The 26,658-nt window shown below is 46.2% G+C and overlaps 1 protein-coding gene across 1 annotated transcript in view; it reads right to left on the bottom strand.

Moving 5' to 3' along the window:
- Positions 1-26,658, bottom strand: part of LOC130360466 (vomeronasal type-2 receptor 26-like) — a 43,774-nt gene that overhangs the window by 11,482 nt on the left and 5,634 nt on the right. Inside the window, exon 3 of the mRNA XM_056562955.1 lies at positions 23,226-23,453. Within this exon, the coding sequence (XP_056418930.1) occupies positions 23,226-23,453 (228 nt within the window). The remainder of the gene's footprint in view (positions 1-23,225; positions 23,454-26,658) is intronic.

Genomic DNA, 26,658 nt, shown 5'->3' with positions numbered 1-26,658 from the left:
AGTTTTCTGCTTCAAGTTTGGGCTGTGGCAAATTTTTCACCGCAGCGCAAACTCCTAGCGGTAAATTCACTGTAAACCCGCCAGTGTGAATGTACCCTAAAAACACCACACTACACTTACACATAATAAAGAGTAAAACACAACATATACACCCCCTTACACTGTCCCCCTAATAAAAAATAAAAAACGTATTGTACAGCAGTGTTTCCAAAACAGAGCCTCCAGCTGTTGCAAAACAACAACTCCCAGCATTTCCGGACAGCCACTGACTGTCCAGGCATGCTGGGAGTTTAGCAACAGCTGGAGGCACCCTGTTTGGGAATCACTGGCGTAGAATACCCCTATGTCCACCCCTGTGCAATCCCTAATTTAGTCCTCAAATGCGCATGGCGCTCTCTCGCTTCGGAGCCCTGTCGTATTTCAAGGAAACAGTTTAGTGCCACATATGGGGTATCTCCGTACTCAGGAGAAATTGCGTTACTAATTTTGGGGGCTTTTTTTCCTTTTACCCCTTATAAAAAAGAAAGGTTGGGGTCTACACTAACATGCTGGTGTTGTCCTTTACTTTTTATTTTCACGGGAGGTAAAAGGAAAAAAAGACCCCCAAAATTTGTAACGCAATTTCTCCTGAGTACGGAGATACCCCATATGTGGGCGTAAAATGCTCTGCGGACGCACAACAAGGCTCAGGAGTGAGAGCGCACCATGTACATTTGAGGCCTAAATTGGTGATTTGCACAGGGGTGGCTGATTTTACAGTGGTTCTGACATAAACACAAAACAATAAATACAGAAATGTGACCCAATTTTGGAAACGACACCCCTCACGGAACGTAACAAGGGGTATAACAAGCCTTAACACCCCACAGGTGTTTGACAAATTTTCATTAAAGTTGGATGGGAAAATGAAAAAATAAAAAATGTTTTCACTAAAATGCTGGTGTCACCCTAAATTTTTCATTTTCACAAGGGAAAATAAAAAAAGCTCCCCAAAATTTGTAACCCAATTTCTTCTGAGTAAGAACATACCCCATAAGTGGATGTAAAGTGCTCTATGGGTGCACTACAATGCTCAGAAGAGAAGGAGCGCCATTGGGATTTTGAAAAGAAAATTTGTCCGGAATTGAAGGCCACTTGTGTTTACAAAGCCCCCATGGTACCAGAACAATGGACCCCCAACATATGTGACCCCATTTTGGAAACTACACCCCTCATGTAATGTAATAAGGGGCGCAGTGAGCATTTACGCCCCACAGGTGTCTGACAGATTTTTGGAACAGTGATCCGTGAAAATTAAAAATGTAATTTTCCATTTCCACAGCCCACTGTCCCAAAGATCTGTCAAACGCCAGTGGGGTGTAAATGCTCACTGCACCACTTATTAAATTCTGTGAGGGGTGTAGTTTCCAAAATGGGGTCACATGTGGGGGGGTCCACTGTTCTGGCACCACGGGGGGCTTTGTAAATGCACATGGCCCCTGACTACCATTCCAAACGAATTCTCTTTCCAAACGCTCAATGGTGCTCCTCCTCTTCTGAGCATTGTAGTTCGCCCGTAGTGCACTTCAGGTCCACTTATGGGGTACCTCCATACTCAGAAGAGATGGGGTTACAAATTTTGGGGGTATTTTCTGCTATTAACCCTTGCAAAAATTTGAAATTTGGGGGGAAACACACATTTTAGTGAAAAAAAAATATATATTTTTTTACATATGCAAAAGTCGTGAAACCCGTGTGTGGTATTAAGGCTCACTTTATTCCTTGTTACGTTCCTCAAGGGGTCTAGTTTCCAAAATGGTATGCCATGTCTTTTTTTTGCTGTTCTGGCATCATAGGGGCTTCCTAAATGCGACATGCCCCCCGAGCAAAATTTGCTCTCAAAAAGTCAAATATCACTCCTTCTCTTCGGAGCATTGTAGTTCGCCCGTAATGCACTTCATGCCAACTTATGGGGTACCTCCATACTCAGAAGAGATGGGGTTACAAATTTTGGGGGGTATTTTATGCTATTAACCCTTGCAAAAATGCGAAATTTGGGGGGAAACACACATTTTAGTGAAAAAAAAATATATTTTTTTTACATATGCAAAAGTCGTGAAACACCTGTGGGGTATTAAGGCTCACTTTATTCCTTGTTACGTTCCCCAAGGGGTCTAGTTTCCAAAATGGTATGCCATGTGGGTTATTTTTGCTGTTCTGGCACCATAGGGGCTTCCTAAATGCAACATGCCCCCCAAAAAGCATTTCTGAAAAACGTACTCTCCAAAATCCACTTGTCGCTCCTTCGCTTCTGAGCCCTCTACTGCGCCCGCCGAACACTTTACATAGACATATGAGGTATGTGCTTACTCGAGAGAAATTGGGCTACAAATATAAGTATACATTTTCTCCTTTTACCCCTTGTAAAAATTCAAAAATTGGGTTTACAAGAACATGCGAGTGTAAAAAATTAAGATTGTGAATTTTCTCCTTCACTTTGCTGCTATTCCTGTGAAACACCTAAAGGGTTAAAACACTTACTGATTGTCATTTTGAATACTTTGGGGGGTGTAGTTTTTATAATGGGGTCATTTGTGGGGTATTTCTAATGGGAAGACCCTTCAAATCCACTTCAAACCTGAACTGGTCTCTGAAAAAAAGCGAGGTTCAAAATTTTGTGAAAAATTGGAAAAGTGCTGCTGAACTTTGAAGCCCTCTGGTGTCTTCCAAAAGTAAAAACACGTCAATTTTATGATGCAAACAAAAAGTAGACATATTGGAAATGTGAATAAAAGAAAAAAATATTTTGAATATCCATTTTCCTTACAAGCAGAAAGCTTCAAATTTAGAAAAATACTAAATTTTAAAATTTTTCATCAAATTTTGGGATTTTTCACCAAGAAAGGATGCAAGTTACCACAAAATTTTACCACTATGTTAAAGTAGAATATGTCACGAAAAAACAATCTCGGAATCAGATTGATAACTAAAAGCATCCCAGAGTTATTAATGTTTAAAGTGACAGTGGTCAGAATTGCAAAAAACGCTCTGGTCCTAAGGTGTAAAATGGCCTGGTCCTTAAGGGGTTAATATAGATTTGCCGCAAAAAAATTCCGATCGAAACAAACTTTTTTGAAAAATTTGGCAAATCGAATTTTTGAAAAGTTCGCTCATCTCTATTAATAAACATTGACTAGATTAAAACTTTCCTCCTGCTCTGCAGGTGGGCTGAATATTGTTGAATCATGAAGAATTTGCAACTGTCCAGTTCTTAGGTAACCAGAATAACCTCTGATCATCTTTAAGACTAGAGATGAGCGTATCGAAGCTGACCAAACCAAATTCGTTACGAATTTCCTGAAATATTTGATTCGGAACGAATGCGAATATCGCCGGGATTCGAGCGCGCAAATCGCTTCATTAAACTTCATTTTACAGCGTTCCAGGCTATTGGAGACCTAAAATGGCGGATCCACATGTGAGTACATGGGGCAGGGGATTATGGGAGGGCGGGAAACAGCGTCGGGAATGAAAGTAGGCGGGATGACCCGGAATCACATGTGAGATGCAGCCTATCAGTGTTCACTGACCCCTGAGATGTCACAGCCCCTATACAATCGGCAGCCATCTTGCCTCTCTTCATTTCATCTATGCACTCAGATGGAGAGGACAGGACTGTGTGTGTGTGAATAGCTCATACCACAGCGTTACACTGCAACTGCTAGTCACATCAGCATTAGGGAAAGGCAGGAGTGCAGAGTGCTGTGCTGTTACTCTGAGAAGGATCATTGATTGCTAAACCTCCTATTCACGTTATTGAGCATTGCAGCAGAGAGGGGCAGATAGCTGTCAGCTGCCTCATACAGATCTCCAAGCTGCCTGAACTTTATCAACCATCTTATCTCCTAATTTTTCAGTGCAATTCAGTATTTTTTTTGCTCCACAAATCATCTGCTGCTCAGAATTGTGTGACAGAGTACAATTTAGGGTTTAATCCCTGTATATTTTTTTTTTATTGTGGTGCTGCACTGTTGGGTCCTGCTGCTGTTCACAAATACAATATTTTTCAGTGGACTGTAGTGCTTTTGTCTGCCCTCATACGAGCATAACACATGCCTACATCAAAGCAGTCTACTATTCTGTATCTGTAACAAGTCTAGATACAGGAAAAGTCCTGACTCCTGGCAAAAGTAATCACCTGCTGGTGTTTTTAAAAAATAAAAAAAAATTCTGCGTATTGTTGCACATATTATTGCCCTCATGTCACGATTCGGCTGGCTGGAGGTGGATCCTCTGTGCCAGAGAGGGATTGGCGTGGACCGTGTTGGTGGACCGGTTCTAAGTTGCTACTGGTATTCACCAGAGCCCGCCGCAAAGCGGGATGGTCTTGCAGCGGCGGTAGCAACCAGGTCGTATCCACCAGCAACGGCTCAACCTCTCTGACTGCTGAAGATAGGCACGGTACAAGGGAGTAGACAAGAGCAAGGTCGGACGTAGCAGAAGGTTAGGGCAGGCAGCAAGGATCGTAGTCAGGGGCAACGGCAGGAGGTCTGGAACACAGGCTAGGAACACACAAGGAACGCTTTCACTGGCACAATGGCAACAAGATCCAGCGAGGGAGTGCAGGGGAAGTGAGGTATAAATAGGGAGTGCACAGGTGAACACACTAATTAAGCCTGCTGCGCCAATCAGTGGCGCAGTGGCCCTTTAAATTGCAGAGACCCGGCGCGCGCGCGCCCGGACAAGACCGACGGGGAGCGAGTCAGGTACGGGAGCCGGGATGCGCATCGCGAGCGGGCGCCTCCCGCATCGCGAATCGCATCCCGGCTGAGAGAGGTATTGCAGCGCACCCGGTCAGCAGGTCTGACTGGGGCGCTGCAAATGCGAGGATGTTGCGAGCGCTCCGGGGAGTAGCGGGGACCCGGAGAGCTCGGCGTAACACCTCATCAATGCATACCGCATAGGTACATCCAACTATTGTACCATTTTGTACCTGTTAATCTGTCAAGTGGCTACATACTGTCAAAGTCCAAACAATAGTAACCACCGGCTGGTGTTTTAACAAAAAACTGAGTTTTTTCTGCGTATAGTTCGCATATTACTGCCCTCATCAGTACATTCCGCATAGGTAAATCAAAGTATTGTACCATTTAGTACCTGTTAATCTGTCAAGGGGCTACATACTGTCAAAATCCAAACAATAGTACTCACCGGCTCGTGTTTTTCAAAAATACAGAGTTTTTTCTGCGTATTGTTGCGCATATTATTGCCCTTATCAGTGCATACCGCATACGTACATCCAAGTATTGTACCATTTTTGTCACGTACCGGCAGGACTGGTAGTGGATCCTCTTGACCAGAGAGGCGATGGTGCGGGTTGTACCAGAGGAGCGGTTCTAAGTGGTTACTGGTTTTCACCAGAGCCCGCCGCAAGGCGGGATGGACTTGCTGCGGCGGTAACCACCAGGTCGTATCCTCCAGTAGGAACTCGACCTCTCTGGCAGCTGGTATGGCGTGGTACACAGGGAGCAGGCAGGAGCATAGTCGGACGTAGCAGAGGTCAGGGCAGGCAGTAAGGGTTCAAAGGCCCAAAAACCTCTTTATGGCTCGGAGTCCAGTGGGGCGTGGCCAATCCAAATCCGCCGAGAGCTTGGCGGGGTCCATTTGAAGTCCTTGAACAGAAATAATGTAACCCAAGAAAGGCAAGGAGGACTGCTCAAAAATACATTTTTTCGATCTTGGCATATAGACGATTTCTCCTCAGGCGGGTAAGCACTTGTCGCACATGGACCCGGTGTTGGTCCAGGTCGGAGGAGAAGACAAGGACATCCAAGTATACGACCACACAGGAGTAGAGTAAGTCCCTGAAGATATCGTTGACGAATTCCTGGAAGACGGCTGGTGCATTACAGAGGCCAAAGGGCATCACTAGGTACTCAAAGTGACCGTCTCTTGTGTTAAAGGCGGTCTTCCACTCGTCGCCCTCTCGGATACGGACCAAATTATAGGCCCCTCGAAGATCCAATTTGGTGAAAATCTTGGCCCCACGTAGGCGATCAAATAACTCTGAGATTAGGGGCAGAGGGTAACGGTTCTTAATGGTGATTTTATTGAGTCCTCTGTAGTCTATGCAAGGGCGGAGCGAACCGTCCTTCTTAGTCACAAAGAAGAAACCAGCCCCAGCAGGAGAAGAAGACTTCCTTATGAATCCTCTCTGTAGGTTTTCACGAATATATTCGGACATGGCAATCCTCTCTGGAGGTGAGAGAGGATAAATTCTACCCCGGGGTGGCATAGAACCAGGCATAAGGTCGATAGGACAATCTTAGGGTCTATGAGGAGGAAGAACCTCGGCTTGTTTTTTGCAGAAGACATCCGCAAAGCAATGATATGGATTAGGCAGTCCAGGAGGCTGGGGAAACTTGCAAAGGACGCTTGACAGGAGCAGGCTTGAGATACCGGTCCGAACAGCAGGGGCCCCAACTCAGGATTTCACCAGAGGACCAGTTCAGAACAGGACTGTGACGTTGTAGCCATGGTAGACCCAGGAGGAGTTCGGAGGAGCAGAAGGGAAGGACTAGGAACTCTAGAGTCTCTGTATGAAAAATTCCTATATCCATCTGCAGTGGCAGGGTACGGAGCTGCACTGTGGCAGAGAGTCTCTCACCGCTAACCGTAGAAATAAAAAGAGGCTAAGTTAGGCGGACTACCGGAATGCGGTACTTGTTGACCAAGGAGGCGTGAATGAAGTTGCCGGCTGAACCGGAATCCAAGAAGGCTGCAGCGGACCAAGGACTTGGAAGAGAGGAACAACTGCACGGATATAATGAGACGTGGAGAGGAGGAATCCATACCTAGCAACGTCTCTCCCACGTTTACTAGGTGCAAGCGTTTCCCGAACGCGGTGGACGGAGAGGACAGTCTCGCAGTAAGTGCTCAGTACTGGCGCAGTACAGACACAGGTTCTCATCTCTGCGATGGCTTCGTTCTTGCGGAGTCAGGCGTGACCGATCCACCTGCATGGCTTCCACGGCGGGAGGCCCAGAGAGAGGTTGAGGTGGATGCTGAAAAACGGGAGCCAGACAAGGGTAGCGTCTAGGTTAAGCGTTTTCTTTTTCAAGAAGGAGTTCCTCTCGTCTCTCGGCGAAGCGCTTGTCGATTCTAGTGGCCAACAAGTTGAGGTCACTAAGTGTGGAAGGTAGTTCACGTGCAGCCAGGACGTCCTTTACTTCACTGTTAAGTCCCTTCTTAAATGTGGCACAAAGGGCATCATTGTTCCAGTTCAGTTCTGAGGCGAGGGTGCGAAACTGAATGGCGTAGTCAACCACGGTAGAGCCTCCCTGGGACAAATTGAGTAAGGCAGTCTCTGCAGAGGTAACCCGGGCAGGTTCCTTGAAAACATTCCGGAACTCTTGACAGAAGCTCTGGACGGAGGAGGTGACTGGATCAGTGCAATCCCATAGTGGTGTAGCCCAGGCCAGGGCCTTCCCGGAGAGCAGACTGAGGATAAAGGCTACCTTGGCTCGCTCGGAAGGAAACTGGTCAGACAGTAGCTCAAGGTGGAGAGAGCACTGAGACAGGAACCCTCGGCACTGCTTGGGATCTCCGTCATACTTGTAAGGCAGGGATAGGCGGACTCTGGAACCGGTGGCAGCTGCAGGCGGAGGAGATACAGCAGATGCAAGCGGAGGAGCTGGCTGTTGCTGAGACGGCAGGAGCTGCTGCAGCATGGCGGTTAGCTGGGCTAGCTGCTGACCTTGCTGGGCCACAATGGAGGTGAGGTCCGCTGGGCTTGGCAGAGGAACATCAGCGGGATCCATGGCTGGATCTTACTGTCACGTACTGGCAGGACTGGTAGTGGATCCTCTTGATCAGAGTGGCGATGGCGCGGGTTGTACCACGGTAACCACCAGGTCGTATCCTCCAGTAGCAACTCGACCTCTCTGGCAGCTGATATGGCGTGGTACACAGGGAGCAGGCAGGAGCGTAGTCGGACGTAGCAGAGGTCAGGGCAGGAGGCAAGGGTTCAAAGGCCAGTAGGCTGTAGCAACGGGTTCGGCAACAGGCAAGGCAATACACACAATATGGAACTCTTTCTCAGAGGCACTAGGGCACAAAGATCCGGCAAGGGCAGGAAGGGGCAGGTAACTTTTATGGGGAAGGAGCAGGAAACAATTAGCCAGCGCACCAATCAATGGTGCGCTGGCCCTTTAAATTTACTGAAGGCGGTGCACGCGCGCGCCGAAAAGCAGAGTGAGTCGGCGTGTGGAGCAAGGTGCAGTGGTGAGTTAGACAAGGACGCGGCACGTGAGCGGGGACCAGCCGCCACGGCAGCTGCTTCCCTGACACAAGGAATCCCGTGCTCCCGGTCGGTATGTCCGAGCGGGAGACGCAGGGATCCCGGGAAGAGGAGGAGAGGACTCGGGCGCTCGTTGTGACAATTTTGTACCTGTTAATCTGTCAAGGGGCTACATACTGTCAAAGTCCAAACAATAGTACTCACCGGCTGGTGTTTTACAAAAATACTGAGTTTTTTCTGCGTATTGTTGCGCATATTACTGCCCTCATCAGTGCATACCCCATAGGTACATCCCAGAATTGTACCATTTAGTACCTTTTAATCTGTCAAGTTGCTCCATACTATCTAAGTCCAAACAATAGTATTCATCGGCTGGTGTTTTAAAAAATAAAACAGAGTTTTTTCTGCGTACAGTTGTGCATATTACTACCCTCATCAGTGCATACCGCATATGTACATCCAAGTAGGGTACCATCTTGTACCTGTTAATCTGTAAAGGGCCTACATACTGTGAAAGGACAGCCATAAGTAATCACCTGCTGCTGTTCTAGACAAATACTGTTTAAAGAGCAGTGTAGCGTATTATAATACCCTCATATACGCACTAAGTATGTCAGGCAGAGAAGTGCCAGGATGTGCACAGAGGAGTGGCAGAGGCCTAAATACTTCAGGCAGAGTTGGCAGCAGACTTGGGGTGAGTGGCAGCAGGAGTCGTAGTGAGAGGCTGAGCTCCTGTTATCAGCCAGCGGTCGTGTCTCGGCCAACAACCCATCTGCCGTCGTCGATTGGTTAACACGCTCATCCACATCATCACAAGTGACATCTGACACCGTCAGTCAACAGTCGGTGGGTTCCTCAGACACAACCCTCAGTTGACATGGCCCGGGAGCAGTCCCTGTCCTGCCATTGCCTTTGTCCTATGCTGTTCCCTCTCCTAGAGAAGTATCTTATGCTGTGGGTTCAGCTCCACTATTCACTGAGGACGATCTAATAGAAGACAGCCAGCAGCTTCTGCCCAGCCAAGAAGGGAAGGAGACATGTGCCGCTTGCTCCGCTAGGTGGCCAAGTAGTGATGCGGAGAGTGACGTGGGAGGCGGTGATGCAAGGGTTCAGGGTCCTGAAGCAGACATTGTTGGGGAACCTGAGGAGGACATTAGAAAGTACAAGCAAGTAGAATCAGCTCCACCCCAGGCTTCTGCGAACAGACAGGACCAGGACTAGGTCCAAACATGTGCAAGAAAGGAAGAATGTCCAGCGCACACACATATAAAAACCGAGCTGCTTTATTGCATAGTTGCCATAGGAAACATCGGACACTCAGTTAACGTGACGCGTTTCGGCCCACAAGGCCTTAGTCATACACCAGGAGGACATTAGTAACGTGCACATACCTGTTGATGATGATGAAGCCGATCACAATTGGGAGCCGGGTGCAGAAGGAGCTTCATCATCATCAGGAGAAGAGAGTTGCAGGTTGCCCTTGAGGCAGCAAGGCGGTAGCACGGTTGGCAGTCAGTGTGGTGGCAGGAGTGGAACAGGGGTTCCTGGAGACGGCGCCAGTAGCAGTCAATTAGTGCGGACTGTAGGTGGGAAAATCAGCTACTCAGCGATGTGGAAGTTCTTCATCGGGCATCCGGAGGAGGTTCACGTAGCCACATGCAAGATCTGTCGGCAGGAGGTGAAGCGTGGCCAGGGTCCCTGTGTCAACACATGCTTCGACACCATAAAGCGGCCTGGGAGAACCGTGGCTCCGATGTAGTGGTCCAGCCTGCTGCATCACCCAGTGGCCATCCGCTCCCTCCTTCATCCAGCCAAGGCTCCACCACCTCAGCCGAAGGGAGCTGTATGTTAAACCCTCCTTCTGTCGCTCCAGAGGCTCCTGCTTCTCCTGGTTTTAGTCAGCCATTCTGCCAACAATCCATCGGCGAAGCCATGTCCAAGAGACAACAGTATGCACCCACTCATCCGATGGTGCAGAAGTTGAATGGTGCTGCAGTCCCTCCCTTTTCAAGTGGTGGACTCTGCACTTTTCAGAGAATTGATGGCTTGTGCCGAGCCGAGGTGGAGAGTCCCAAGCCGTTTCTTAGCGAAGAAGGCAGTACCAGCCCTGCATAAGTTTGTACAAGAGAAGGTGGGCCAGTCCTTGAGCCTGTCGGTGTGGTCAAAAGTGCACGGCAGCGCCAACGTGTGGAGCTGTAACTACGGGCAGGGACAATACATGTCTTTTACGGCCCAGTGGGTAAATGTGGTTCCTGCACAGCCACAGCAGCAACTTGGACAGGTCACACCGCTTCCTCCTCCATGCTCTAGCTCTCAGGCAGTTGGTCGTGTTACAGTATGCGACGCCACCTCCTCATCCTCCACCATGTCCTCGGCCTCCACTGCACGTCCAAATCTCGGTGGCCCTTCATCGTACCACGTGTGTAGGGCACGGCGGTGTCAAGCTGTTCTTCACATGGTTTGCCTTGGCGAACAGAGTCACACAGGGGAGGAACTGCTAAAATTCATTCGTAAAGAAATCCGAGTATTGCTTAGTCCACGAAATCTGGAAATGGGAACCATGGTAACCGACAATGGGAAGAACATCGTGTCCGCGCTGCGACAAGGAAGTGTGAAACATGCGCCCTGCATGGCACACGTGTTTAATCTGGTTGTCAAGCACTTCTTCAAGTCTTCACCCCATTTGCAAAACATCCTGAAAATGGCAAGGAAACTGAGCATGCACTTCAGCCACTCGTACACCACCAAGCACACCTTCCTTGAGCTGCAGCGTCAGAACAGTATCCCACAACATAGTCTTATTTGTGACGCTGCCACACGTTGGAATTTCACCCGCCATATGTTAGACAGACTATACGAACAAAGAAAAGCCATCACCGATTTGTTGATGATCCAAGCAGACAGGAGTACTCCCCTGTGTAACTTCAATGTGAACCAGTGGCAGCTCATACGTGACACCTGCTGAGGCCCTTTGAGGAAGCCACATTATTTGTAAGTCACCTGGAATGAGGGGCAGAGTGGAGCTACAGAGAGATTCTACGTAGTCAGTTGGCTGATGCCTATCGCAGGTCTGACTCGGGGGGCCCTCTGCGCTCACCTTCCACTGCCATGGCTGCTGGGGAGGTGAGGGGTGGCAGAAACAGTACCAGCTCAATCAGCAGCAGCCTGAGTCTACAGTGGCTGATGAGTAGCTTTCTTCACCCACATAGTGAAGCAACTCATCAGCAGCAGGTAGACATGGAGCAGGACCTGAACCAGCAGGTGGTGGCATACCTTGACATGACCATGCCAACAAATATTGAAGATCTGCTGGACTTCTGGGTAGCCAAACTTGATTAATGGCCGCAACTAGCAGAGTTTACCCTGGAAAAGCTGTCCTGCCCGGCCAGTAGTGTGCCATCAGAGCCGGTGTTTAGTGCGGCCGGGGCCATAGTCACCCCAAGGCGAACTCGTCTGTTCACTAAAAATGTGGAGAGACTGACGTTTGTCAAGATGAATCAGGGATGGATTAGCCAGGATTTCCAGCCACCAATGCTAGAGGCCTCAGAGTAGATTGACTATGCTGCTACACCAACATTTCCCAATTATGGTTGGTTATGAAACCCTCTTGGGTACTGCGAATGCCTGCTCCTGGCTCATCCTGTGTCTTTCAGGAACTACTTGCCTCACTGACACTTCTGGCCATGGGCATTACATTTTTGGATGTTTAGCAGTAGCTAAATACATGCTGAATGCAAATTTCAACATTGATTTTTACATGTAAGGGGTTATGAAACCCTTTTGGGTACTGCAAATGCCTGCTCCTGGCTCATCCTGTGTCTTTCAAGAACTACTTGCCTCACAGATGCTTCGGGCCTTGGGCCTTTAATTTTTGGATGTTTAGCAGTAGCTAAATACATGCTTAATGCAAATTTCAACAATGATCTTTAAATGTAAGGGGTTATGAAACCCTCTTGGGCACTGCGAATGCCTGCTCCTGGCTCATCCTGTGTCTTGCAGGAACTACTTGCCTCATTGACGCTTCTGGTCTTGGGCCTTTAATTTTTGGATGTTTAGCAGTAGCTAAATACATGCTTAATACAAATTTCAACATTGATCTTTAGTGGAGGGGTTATGAAACCTTCTTGGGTACTGCGAATGCTTGCTCCTGACTAATCCTGTGTCTTTCAGGAACTTCTTGCCTCACTGATGCTTCTGGCCTTGGGCCTTTAATTTTTGGAAGTTTAGCAGTAGCTAATACATGCTTAATGCAAATTTCAACAATGATCTTTAAATTCTCGGCGCCCTGCCAGGGCCTTCTCCTACCCCGCCGGGGCCGATCCGAGCACCTCACTAAACCATCCAATCGGTAGTAGAGACAGGCTGTGTGTACAAAGGCCAGGGACTTAATGAACCCGAGCTTATGACCCGCACTTAGTTGGAATTCTTCTTTCATGGAAAATAATTGCAATCCCCAATCCCTATCATGAACGGGGTTGAGCAGGTTACCCACACTGGTCCGTTCAGTGTAGCGCGCGTGCAGCCATTATTGCTCGATCTCGTGATTGATCGTGCAATGTAAGGGGTTGTGAAAGCCTCTTGGGTACTGCTGATGCCTACTCCTGACTGCTCCTGTGTCTTTAAGGAACTACTTGCCTTCATAATGCTTCTGGGCTTGGGCCTTTCATTTTACGATTTGTGAAATAGATAAATACATGCTTAATTAATATTTCAACATTTACGGTGCAATGTATTGGGTTATTAAACCCTCTTGGGTACTATTTTTTTCAAATTTTATGATAATTTTCACAGTAATAAACTTGAATTTTCCAGAATAATAACCATTACACCATTGAACGCTTGTTGTGTGTGATTTTTTAATTAAAATTGTCAAAAATAATACGTAGAGGGATGAACTCTGCTTCTTTATTTCAGAAAACATTACTTTAGAGAAGAATGTCTTTTTGTGGTCCACTGTCCTGCATTATAGAGTCTTCAGGACTCTTGGATATGCGTTTGTTCTTAAACAAAGGTTCAAAAAAAAAAAAAGGGCCGGTCAGGGCGTGGTCACGGCCACATGAGCCCTGTGGGGGCTTGTTGGATTTGGTCCTTCGTACCCACATGCTGGGGTCCGGGCCCCTCAAAGTTTGATTTAAATTTCAAATTAAAAAATCAGACATTTCAATGGTCTCCTCATGCATCAGCCAACTCTAGGCTGTGTCATTCAGGCAATATATGGTTTACTGATGCCGCTGTGGGGCCTGGGCCTGGGAATTTCAAATTTTCTCAAAGGTAGCACCCGCTATCCAAAATCTTTTTCAAAATTTTCTAAAAGTGTTGTGTTTTTTGGGGGGGATTGTGAAGCCCTGCTGTGTACTTGTGCATCAGCCAACTCCAGGCTGTGTCATTCAGGCAATAAATGGTTTACTGATTCCGCTGCTGGGCTTGGGTCTGGGAATTTAACATTTTCTCCTAGGTAGCACCCGCTATCCAAAATCTTTGGTTCAAAATTTTCTAAACTTGTTGTGTTTTTTGTGGGGGATTGCGAAGCCCTGCTGTGTACTCGTGTATCAGCCAACTCCAGGCTGTGTCATTCAGGCAATATACAGTTTACTGATGCCGCTGCTGGGCCTGGGTCTGGGAATTTAAAATTTCTCATAGGTAGCACCCGCTATCTAAAATATTTTTCAATATTTTCTAAAATGTTTGTGTTTTTTGGAGGGGATTGTGAAGCTCTGGCGTGTACTCGTGCATCAGTCAACTCCAAGCTGTGTCATTCAGGCAATATATGTATTACTGATGCCGCTGCTGGGCCTGAGTCTGGGAACTTCAAATTTTCTCATAGGTAGCACTCGCTATCCAAAATATTTTTTAAAAATTTCTAAAATTGTAGTCTTTTTTGGGGGGATTGTGAAGCCCTGCTGTGTACTCGTGCATCAGCCAACTCCAGGCTGTGTCATTCAGGCAATATATGTGTCACGATTCGGCTAGCTGGATGTGGATCCTCTGTGTCAGCGAGGGATTGGCGTGGACCGTGTCGGTGGACCGGTTCTAAGATGCTACTGGTATTCACCAGAGCCCGCCGCAAAGCGGGATGGTCTTGCTGCGGCGGTAGCAACCAGGTCGTATCCACCGGCAACGGCTCAACCTCACTGACTGCTGAGAAGGCATGGGACAGAAGGACTAGGCAGAGGCAAGGTCAGACGTAGCAGAAGGTCGGGGCAGGCGGCAAGGTTCGTAGTCAATGTGGATAGCAGAAGATCTGGAAACACAGGCTTTGGACAACACTAAACGCTTTCACTGGCACAAGGCAACAAGATCCGGCAAGGAAGTGCAGGGGAAGTGAGGTAATATAGCCAGGTAGCAGGTGGAAGCTAATCAGGCTCATTGGGCCAGGCACCAATCATTGGTGCACTGGCCCTTTAAATCTTAGAGAGCTGGCGCGCGCGCGCCCTAAGGAGCGGAGCCGTGCGCGTCAGGACATGACAGCCGGGGGCCGGGACAGGTAAGTGACTTGGGATGCGATTCGCGAGCGGGCGCGTCCCGCTATGCGAATCGCATCCCCGCCGGCAATGTCAGTGCAGCGCTCCCGGTCAGCGGGTCTGACCGGGGCGCTGCAGAGAGAGGAACGCCGCGAGCGCTCCGGGGAGGAACAGGGACCCGGAGCGCTCGGCGTAACAGTACCCCCCCCCCTAGGTCTCCCCCTTTTTTTGTCCGGCAATTGCTTCACATGGGACGAGGACACCGGGAGCGATTGTAGGGTTTCCTCAAAGGCAGGCAGTACAGCAGGAGTGGGAATGGGGGAGGGCAGAGGGTGAAGCTTGGCACGGGGCAGGGTGTCACCAGGACGGGGGCTATGAGGAGGCACGGCACAGGCCTTTGGGAGACCAGGCACAGGAGGAGACACTGAGGCCCGACAGACGGGACTGGGAGCAGAGGTGAGGCATTTCTTACGGCAAGCAGAACCCCAATTCTTGATCTCCCCGGTGGTCCAGTCAAGGGTGGGAGAATGATGCTGGAGCCATGGCAGACCGAGGAGGACTTCAGAGGTACAGTTGGGAAGGACGAACAATTTGATCTTTTCGTGATGGGGTCCAATGCACATTAAGAGGGGTTCTGTGCGGTAACGGACAGTACAGTCCAACTTAACTCCGTTGACCGAAGAAATGTAGAGAGGCTTGACGAGACGGGTCACCGGGATGCAGAACTTATTCACTAAAGAGTCCAGTATAAAATTTCCAGAAGCACCAGAGTCCAAGCAGGCCACGGCTGAGAGGGAGGAGTTGGCAAAAAGAGAAATCCGCACGGGCACAGTGAGACGTGGAGAAGCAGACTTCGGAAAAAGGGACGCCACACCCACGTGAGCTGGGTGCGTGCGTTTCCTAGACGTGGAGGACGAATAGGGCAATCCACCAAGAAATGTTCAGTACTAGCGCAGTACAGACATAGATTTTTTTCCCTACGGCGAGTCCTCTCTTCATGGGTCAGGCGAGACTGATCCACTTGCATAGCCTCCTCGGCGGGAGGCACAGGCGTAGATTGCAAAGGATACTGTGGGAGAGGTGCCCAGAGATCAAGGTCTTTTTCCTGGCTGAGCTCCTGGTGTCTCTCAGAAAAACGCATGTCAATGCGGGTGGCCAAATGGATAAGTTCTTGCAGGTTGACAGGAATCTCTCGTGCGGCCAGCACATCCTTGATGTTACTGGATAGGCCTTTTTTAAAGGTCGCGCAGAGGGCCTCGTTATTCCAAGATAATTCGGAAGCGAGAGTACGAAATTGGATGGCGTACTTGCCTACTGAAGAATTACCCTGGACCAGGTTCAGCAGGGAAGTCTCGGCAGAAGAAGCTCGGGCTGGTTCCTCGAAGACACCACGGACTTCAGCGAAGAAGGACTGGACTGTAGCTGTGGCAGGATCATTGCGGTCCCAGAGCGGTGTGGCCCAAGACAAAGCCTTTCCAGATAGAAGACTCACTACGAACGCCACCTTAGACCGTTCTGTAGGAAATTGGTCCGACAACATCTCCATATGCAGGGAACATTGAGACAAAAATCCACGGCAGAGTCTAGAGTCCCCATCAAATTTGTCCGGCAGGGACAAGCGGAGGCTAGGAGCGGCCACTCGCTGCGGAGGAGGTGCAGGAGCTGGCGGAGGAGATGGTTGCTGCTGTAGCAGTGGCAGAAGTTGCTGTAACGTGGCGGTCAACTGCGACAGCTGCTGTCCTTGTTGGGCAATTTGCTGCGATTGCTGAGTGACCACCGTGGGAAGTGCAGCGAGATTTGGCAGCGGCACCTCAGCGGGATCCATGGCCGGATCTACTGTCACGATTCGGCTAGCTGGATGTGGATCCTCTGTGTCAGCGAGGGATTGGCGTGGACCGTGTCGGTGGACCGATTCTAAGATGCTACTGGTATTCACCAGAGCCCGCCGCAAAGTGGGATGGTCTTGCTGCTGCGGTAGCAACCAGGTCGTATCCACCGGCAACGGCTCAACCTCGCTGACTGCTGAGAAGGCGTGGGACAGAAGGACTAGGCAGAGGCAAGGTCAGACGTAGCAGAAGGTCGGGGCAGGCGGCAAGGTTCGTAGTCAATGTGGATAGCAGAAGATCTGGAAACACAGGCTTTGGACAACACTAAACGCTTTCACTGGCACAAGGCAACAAGATCCGGCAAGGAAGTGCAGGGGAAGTGATATGATATAGCCAGGGAGCAGGTGGAAGCTAATTAGGCTGATTGGGCCAGGCACCAATCATTGGTGCACTGGCCCTTTAAATCTTAGAGAGCTGGCGCGCGCGCGCGCCCTAAGGAGCGGAGCCGCGCGCGCCAGGACATGACAGCCGGGGGCCGGGACAGGTAAGTGAATTGGGATGCGATTCGCGAGCGGGCGCGTCCCGCTATGCGAATCGCATCCCCGCCGGCAATATCAGTGCAGCGCTCCCGGTCAGCGGGTCTGACCGGGGCACTGCAGAGAGAGGAACGCCACGAGCGCTCCGGGGAGGAACAGGGACCCGGAGCGCTCAGCGTAACAATATGGTTTACATATGCTGCTGTGTGGCCTGGCTCTGGGAATTTCACATTTTCTCATAGGTAGCACCCGCTATCCAAAATCTTCTACAAATATTTAAAAAATGGTTGTTTTTTCTTAGGGATTGTGAAGCCCTGCTGTGTACTCATGCTGCTTCCTGCTACACTCTCTCAGCCCGTTGGTCCTGTGACAGTGTGCGACTCCGCCTCCACATCCTTCACTGTGTCCTAAGCCTCCACGGCCCGGACAAGTCTCAGTGGCCCTTCAGCAAACCATGTGTGCAGGGCACGGCGGTGTCACGCTGTTCTTCACATGGTTTGCCTTGGCGAAAAGTCTTGGAAACAATGGCTGGTCAGGGCAATGGAGACGTTGCGCCTACATCTCACGGCTACAAGATCCCTGTGGGTGTTTGTTCGATTTGGTCCTTCATGCCCACACGCTGGGGTCTGGGTCACGCAAAGGTTGTTTTAAATTTCAAATTAAAAAAATCAGACATTTCAATGGCCTCCTCATGCATCAGCCAACTCCAGGCTGTGTTATTCAGGCAATATATGGTTTACTGATGCCGCTGTGGGGCCTGGGTCTGGGAATTTAAAATTTTCTCATAGGTATCACCCGCTATCCAAAGGTCTTCTTCATAAATTTCTACAATTGTTGTGGTTTTTTTTTTGTTGGGGGGGGGAGGGGGTGAAGCCCTAGTGTGTACTCATGCATCCGCCAACTCCAGGCTGTGTCATTCAGACAATATATGGTTTACTGATGCCGTTGTTGGTCCTGGGTCTGGGAATTTCAAATTTTCTCATAGGTAGCACCTGCTATCCAAAATCTTTTTCAAAAATTCCTAAAATCATTGTGTTTTTTGGGGGGGATTGTGAAGCCCTGCTGTGTACTCATGCATCAGCCAACTCCAGGCGGTGTCATTCAGGCAATATATGGTTTACTGATGCCGCTGTTGGGCCTGGGTCTGGGAATTTCAAATTTTCTCATAAGTAGCACCCACTATCCAAAATCTTTGGTTTAAATTTCTAAATTCCTCTTTTAATCTTAGGGATTGTGAAGGCCTAGTGCCTACTCCTGCTGCTGGCAACTCTGGGCTGTGCCATTCAGCCACTATATGGTCTCCTCATGCTGCCAACACCTCCACACTGTGTCATTCAGCCACTATATGTGGTCCTCATGCTGCCAACACCTCCACGCTGTGCCATTCAGCCACTATATGGTCTCCTCATGCTGCCAACACCTCCACGCTGTGTCATTCAGCCACTATATGTGGTCCTCATGCTGCCAACACCTCCACGCTATGTCATTCAGTCACTATATGGTCTCCTGACACTGATGCCACCACCAGGCTCTGTCATTGTGCTGTTGTGCGGCAGTGATTCTAAAAGCGATGCCGGTAATCTGCATGTTATTCTGAATAACAGTATTATTTCACGACCCCAGCACACTCCATATGCGTTTTAGAACACAGCAAAGTGTTCTATACCCATATAGAGGCTGCATGTAGGCTAGATATAGCCTTTTTTAACCTGTTAAGGACATAGGACGTTCTCTAACGTCCTCACTACCTGGGCTTTAATGCCCAAGGACGTTAGAGAACGTCCTGTTGTATTTCCGATCTCTGCCGCTCGCCGGGCAGAGATCGGAACTGGATGCCTGCTGAAATCCTTCAGCAGGCATCCAGGGCAAACGCCGAGGGGGGCCATGTAGAAAATAAAATAAAAAGTAAAAAACACTACATATACACATACCCCTACACAGCCCCCCTCCCAATAAAAATGAAAAACGTCCGATACGCCACTGTTTCCAAAAAGGAGCCTCCAGCTGTTGCAAAACAACAACTCCCAGTATTGCCGGACAGCCGTTGACTGTCCAAGCATGCTGGGAGTTTTGCAACAGCTGAAGGCACCCTGTTTGGGAATCACTGGCGTAGAATACCCCTATGTCCACCCCTATGATAATCCCTAATTCAGGCCTCAAATGTGCATGGCGCTCTCACTTTGGAGCCCTGTCGTATTTCAAGGCAACAGTTTAGGGTCACATATGGGGTATCGCCGTACTCGGGAGAAATTGTGTTACAAATTTTGGGGGTCTTTTTCTCCTTCATCTCCTTATGAAAAGGTGAAGTTGGGGTCTACAACATCATGTTAGTGTAAAAAAATAAATTTTTTACACTAACACGCTGGTGTTGCCCTATACTGTTCATTTTGACAAGAGGTAAAAGGGAAAAACGCCCTCCAAAATTTGTAATGCAATTTCTCCCGACTACGGAGATACCCCATAAGTGGGTGCAAAGTGCTCTGGGGGCGCACAACAAGGCCCAGAAGGGAGAGTGCACCATGTACATTTGAGGTGATTTGCACAGGGGTGGCTGATTGTTACAGCGGTTTTGACAAACGCAAAAATAAAAAAATAAAAACACATGTGACCCCATTTCGGAAACTACACCCCTCACGGAATGTAATGAGCGGTGCAGTGAGAATTTACACCCCACTGGTGTCTGACAGATCTTTGGAACAGTGGGCTGTGCAAATTAAAAATTTTGTACAGCCCAGTGTTCCAAAGTTCTGACAGACACCAGTTGGGGGTAAATGCTCACTGTACCCCTTGTTACGTTCCTCAAGGGGTCTAGTTTCCAAAATGGTATGCCATGTGGGGGTTATTTTGCTGTTCTGGCAGCATAGGGGCTTCCTACATGCAACATGCCCCCCCGAGAAAAATTTGTTCTCCAAAAGCCAAATATGACTCCTTCTCTTCTGAGCATTGTAGTTCGCCCGTAGTGCACTTCAGGTCCACTTATGGCGTACCTTCATACTCAGAAGAGATGGGGTTACACATTTTGGGGGGTATTTTCTGCTATTAACCCTTGCAAAAATGTGAAATTTGTGGGGAAACACACATTTTAGTGAAAAAATATATATATTTTTTTACATATGCAAAAGTCGTGAAACCCCTGTGGGGTATTAAGGCTCACTTTATTCCTTGTTACGTTCCTCAAGGGGTCTAGTTTCCAAAATGGTATGCCATGTGAGGGTTTTTTGCTGTTGTGGCACCATAGGGGCTTCCTAAATGCAACATGCCCCCCGACCAAAATTTGCTCTCCAAAAGCCAAATATGACTCTTTCTCTTCTGAGCATTGTAGTTCGCCCGTAGTGCACTTCGGGTCCACTTATGGGGTACCTTCATATTCAGAAGAGATGGGGTTACAAATTTTGGGGAGTATTTTCTGCTATTAACCCTTGCAAAAATGTGAAATTTGGGGGGAAACACATATTTGAGTGAAAATTTCTTTTTTTTTTTTTACATATGCAAAAGTCGTGAAACACCTGTGGGGTATTAAGGTTCACTTTACCCCTTGTTACGTTCCCCAAGGGGTCTAGTTTCCAAAATGGTATGCCATGTGGGGATTTTTTGCTGTTCTGGTACCATAGGGGCTTCCTAAATGCAACATGTCCCCCAAAAACCATTTCAGAAAAACGTACTCTCCAAAATCCCCTTGTCGCTCCTTCGCTTCTGAGCCCTCTACTGCGCCCGCCGAACACTTTTCATGGACAAATGAGGTATGTCCTTACTCGAGAGAAATTGGGCTACAAATATAAGTATAAATTTTCTCCTTTTACCCCTTGTAAAAATTCAAAAATTGGGTCTACAAGAACATGCGAGTGTAAAAAACGAAGATGGTGAATTTTCTCCTTCACTTTGCTGCTATTCCTGTGAAACACCTAAAGGGTTAAAACGCTGACTAAATGTCATTTTGAATACTTTGGGGGGTGCAGTTTTTATAATGGGGTCATTTGTGGGGTATTTCTAATATGAAGACCCTTCAAATCCTCTTCAAACCTGAACTGGTCCCTGAAAAATTGTGAGTTTGAAAATTTTGTGAAAAATTGGAAAATTGCTGCTGAACTTTGAAGCCCTCTGAAGTCTTCCAAAAGTAAAAACACGTCAATTTTATGATGCAAACATAAAGTAGACATATTGTATTTGTGAATAATTTTTTTTTTTATTTGGAATATCCATTTTCCTTACAAGCAGAGAGCTTCAAAGTTAGAAAAATGCAAAATTTTACCAATAACATAAAGTAGAATATGTCACGAAAAAACAATCTCGGAATCAGAATGATAAGTAAAAGCATTCCAGAGTTATTAATGTTAAGTGACAGTGGTCAGATGTTCAAAAAACGCTCTGGTCCTAAGGTGTAAAATGGCCTGGTCCTTAAGGGGTTAATATAGATTCGCTGCGAAAAAAAATTGTATCAAAACAAACTTTTCCGGAAAATTTGGCTCATCTCTATTTAAGACACATATGAATATGTATCTGAATAAATACTGGTCAAGGGCCTGAAATAAATTAAGATACATCTTCAATTGATATTTTGACTCCACGTGTGTCAGTTGTTCACTCCCCCGATATTTCACTCCATGTCTCTAAATGCAGAAACCAGGGCTCATTTCTTATTCACAAAGGTAGAGTGGGGGGATGGGCACTACACGTGTATAAAGCTCAGTTAGAACAAGCACTTAGTAAAGAATCCTGGTGAAGCAAATGCTATGGGGTGCAAGACACTAGTAGGAATAGGCAATTCCACAAATAAAAAAAAGAGAAAAGAATATGTCTGCACTCACCATAATATGCAAAATCAGTTCAGGCTTTTATTGCGTCAAAGTCTTATAGAACAACGCTATAGAACATTTTCCCCCAGGGTGCAGGGAGGGAAGGTGGCTACCAGCCGGTAGCCGGAGCATGTCAGAACGACAGCGCGGTTTCGCGTCAGAGACGCATCATCCGTTTCCTGATCCATTGGATTAGTTAGTCAGGTATATATGGAGAAAGGGGGAAGAGGAGGAGTTACCCAAGCACCGTTTTAAAGGTACATGACAGAAAAAAGAAAATATTTAAAATCAATAGAAAAAACATATATCTTGCTATATTACAGGAATGGGCTGAAATAGTTTCTTTCATTCAGGCCAAGTGGCCCTAAAGCTTTTAATTTTGTAATCCATTTTGCCTCGCATTGAAGTAATTTTTGATGTCTGTCTACACATTGCGGTTGCTGTGGAATGTGTTGTATGCATGCAAATTGAATTTCATTGTTTTTATTGTTATGATGTGTTTCCATGTGGGCAGTAAAACGGGTGACACCTTCTTTCGTACGTAAAGAATAGAGATGCTCACAAAATCTTATATTTAAGGAGTACTCCGGTGAAAAACTTTTTTTTTAAATCAACTGGTGCCAGAAAGTTAAACAGATTTGTAAATTACTTCTATCAAAAAATCGTAATCCTTCCTGTTCTTATTAGCTGCTAAATACTACAGTGGAAATTATTTTACGTTTGACACATAGAGCTGTCTGCTGACATCATGAGCACAGTGCTCTCTGCTGACATCTCTGTCCATTTTAGGAACTGTCCAGAGTAAAAGGAAATCCCCATAGCAAACATATGCTGTTCTGGACAGTTCCTAAAATGGACAGAGATGTCAGCAGAGAGCACTGTGCTCATGATGTCAGCAGACAACTCTGTGTTTCAAAAAGAAAATAATTTTTGCTGTAGTATTCAGCAGCTAATAAGTACAGGAAGGATTAAGATTTTTTAATAGAAGTAATTTACAAATCTGTTAAACTTTCTGGCACCATTTGATAAAAAAAAAAAAACGTTTTCACTGGAGTACCCCTTTAAGGTTTCTTTTTGTTTTGCCCACGTAAAAACAGTTGCAGGCACTGCAGGCAATAGATGACAGGCAATTGACTCGTTTCTAATTCAACAACCCATAAGCCATAACTTTTCATGCTTTTCCAAGCCCCCGAATAGTGACCCTCTTGAGTGCCCCTCCACCAAGAAAACTTTTGAAATCAAGTCACCTTTATCTGTATCAGATCACTATGTTTTGTATAGTAATATATATTGTAGTATTGTCCATACTGGCCTATGTATTATACCTGTACCTGGTGGAAATATGGACCCCACACCTCAGATTCTTTGAGGCTGTTGAATGGGAATCCTGCAGTAGATGTTTCATCATAATTTCCAACCTTCACCTTTGACACTTTTGTTATAGATATGAAGTTGTATTTCAGGAGATCCAAACGTGTTGGAACCTGTTTGTTGTGTTTAAAGTAAAATGCATCTCCAGAAGAAGTGATAAAATTCACACTTTGCAGGAAGTACTTAAGCTGGTGAAGATAAAAAAAGAAAAGAAAGTCCAAAAATTTATGAGTTTGTGTTTAAAAAAAAATATTTATACAATAAAAAGTTAAGACAATTTTGTATAATATTTGATGCCTTGCAAATCATTGGTCGTCTCTAATAGGGCTGCACCAGCTACACAGGTGAACAGAGGAACAGCTCCCTGTCTATCCTATAGGGACCTGTCACCAGGAAAGTGATTCGGCATTATATTATAGAGCCGTAACTAAACAGATTGATATATATCTTTGTGGGGAAATATGTAATATAACATAACTTATTGATAGAAATATCTAATCTTTTAATTTAAAGAAGTCCATTGATAGTGTCACTCAATGATAGGAACACATACTAGATTTCTAAGTAGTTTTGAGGAAAGATGAGCAACATCTTCAAAAATTAGTTTCACCTGTTTCAACTGGACCTCAACAAAAGTTTGAGTCAGATTATTTTTTGGTTTGGTTCAGTTATTTTTTTTTACTTTCTATTGATTTCAATAGATTCCCCAGGCCATTTCCCCAAGCTCATACCACAAGCCAACGCTGCCTTTACCAGTGTTTTATTGCTGCCAATTGTCGACTACTACAGGGTTTCCCACCAAAAGCAGAAAGATTTTCTGACTTGCAGAAGTACCCACTTGAATATTGCATGGTATGTCATTGTGGGAAAAACTAAAATAAATATCTTTAACCCCTTAAGGACCGTTTTTTTGCATTTTCGTTTTTTGCTCCTTGCCTTTAAAAAATCATAACTCTTTCAATTTTGCACCTAAAAATCCATATGATGGCTTATTTTTTGCGCCACCAATTCTACTTTGTAATGACATCAGTCATTTTGCCCAAAAATCTACAGTGAAACGGGAAAAAAAATCATTGTGCGACAAAATAAAAATAAAAAACGCTGTTTTGTAAATTTTGGGGGCTTTCGTTTCTACGTAGTACATTTTTCGGTAAAAATTACACCTGATATTTATTCTGTAGGTCCATACGATTAAAATGATACCCTACTTATATAGGTTTGATTTTGTCGGACTTCTGGAAAAAATCATAACTACATGCAGGAAAATTAATATGTTTAAAATTGTCATCTTCTGACCCCTATAACTTTTTTATTTTTCCGTGTATGGGGCGGTATGAGGGCTCAATTTTTGCGCCATGATCTGAAGTTTTTAACAGTGCCATTTTTGCATTGATAGGACTTATTGATCATTTTTAAATGATATAAAAAGTGACCAAAAATGCACTATTTTGGACTTTGGAATTTTTTTGCGCGCACGCCATTGACCGAGCGGTTTAATTAATGATATATTTTTATCATTCGGAAATTCGGACATTTCCGCACATGGTGATACCATATATGTTTATTTTTATTTTTATTTACACTGTGTTTTTTTTTTATTGGAAAAGGGGGGGTGATTCAAACTTTTAATAGGGGAGGAGTTAAATGATCTTTATTCACTTTTTTTTTCACTTTTTTTTGCAGTGTTATAGGTCCCATAGGGACCTATAACACTGCACACACTGATCTTCATTATTGATCACTGGTTTCTCATAAGAAACCAGTGATCAACGATTCTGCCGCATGACTGCTCATGCCTGGATCTCAGGCACTGAGCAGTCATTCGGCGATCGGACAGCGAGGAGGCAGGAAGGGGCCCTCCCGCTGTTCTGTAAGCTGTTCGGGATGCCGCGATTAGCCGTGGCTATCCCGAACAGCCCACTGAGCTAGCCGGGAACTTTCACTTTTAGCCGTGATCGGCGCTGCGCGCTATTAGAGGCGGGTCCCGGCTTCACTATGACGCCTGGCCCGCCGTGATATGACGCAGGGTTACTGTGTAACCCCGCGTTATATCAGAAGAGCAGGACCAAGGACGTACCGGTACGTCCTTGGTCCTTAAGGGGTTAAAAGGATATGTGAGCTTCTTCACTCATTAAGAACAGGTATAGGAGATTCCAAATTCATTAAACATATGCAGGATAGTCATGATAATAATCCAGCAGGTATATGATTTGCGGGGTTGAAACGGGTAATAAATTGCAATAGAGAGGTGGACTGTGATACGTTACTTATAAAAAAAAGTAGCAGAATGTATTAGTAGGTTAAACGCATTAGGGCCAATCGGGCTCAACAGTGTAATGACATGTCCCCCTTTCTATAGATCGCTTGTCAGAAGGTTTTACAATGTGTATTGCATTTCAATGTTTTTGTTTTTCATTTGTGTCACACCCCTATGTCTACCTAAATATGCATGTCACATTTACCTGTTACTGAGGCCAGAAGAATCTTTGCCAGATGAAAAATAGGCTGTTGTCTCAGTTAACTCCCCTGCACTCCTCACCTCCCTCCCTGTTTGCTTCCAGTCCGTTTATGGGTTAAAGATTTATGAAGTTGCCAAATAAAGAAAAGTTTATCAGGAGGTGAGTCGCAACTTGTGTGTTTCTACTTCTTTGCTGAGATTCATTCATTAACTTTTCGGAACTGTATACAATGGACTGGTCTAGTGCAGCTCATTTAAGAAGTGCTACACCTGCTGGGCCTAGGTCTTAGCCTTGTTTGTCTTGGATTGCTATTTTTACTTTATATTGATTTTAATAGATTACCCAGGCCAGGCTTTCCCCAAGATAATATCACAAGCCAATGCTGCTTTTAACAGTGTTGGAATGCTGCCAATCGTCGACTGCTACAGGGTTTTCCACTAAAAGCAGAAAGATTTTCTGACTTGCAGAAATACTAACTTGAATATTGCATGGTATGTCCTTGTGGGAAAAACTAAAATACATCTTTCTAAAAGGATATGTGAGCTTCTTTACTCATTAAGAACAGGTATAGGAGCTTCCAAATTCATTAACCATATGCAGGATAGTCATGATAATGATCCAGCAGGTATATGATTTGTAGAGTTGGAATGTATAATGAATTGGAATAGAGAGGTGGACTGTGATACGTTACTTGGAAAAAAGTAGCAGTATGGATTAGTAGGTTAAATGCATTAGGGCCAATCGGGCTTAACAGTGTAATGACATGTCCCCCTTTCTATAGATCACTTGTCAGATAGTTTTAAAATGTGTATTGCATTTTGATTTTTTTTTTTCATTTGTGTCACATCCCCATGTCTACCTAAAAATGCATGTCACATTTACCTGTTATTAAGGCCAGAAGAAGCTTCACTGGAAGTAAAACAGGCTATTGTCT

The sequence above is a fragment of the Hyla sarda genome, chromosome 3 (assembly GCF_029499605.1).
Source record: "Hyla sarda isolate aHylSar1 chromosome 3, aHylSar1.hap1, whole genome shotgun sequence".
Classification (NCBI taxonomy): Eukaryota; Metazoa; Chordata; class Amphibia; order Anura; family Hylidae; genus Hyla; species Hyla sarda.
Note: the sequence above shows the minus strand (reverse complement) of the source record. Positions and strands in the feature narration are given on the sequence as shown.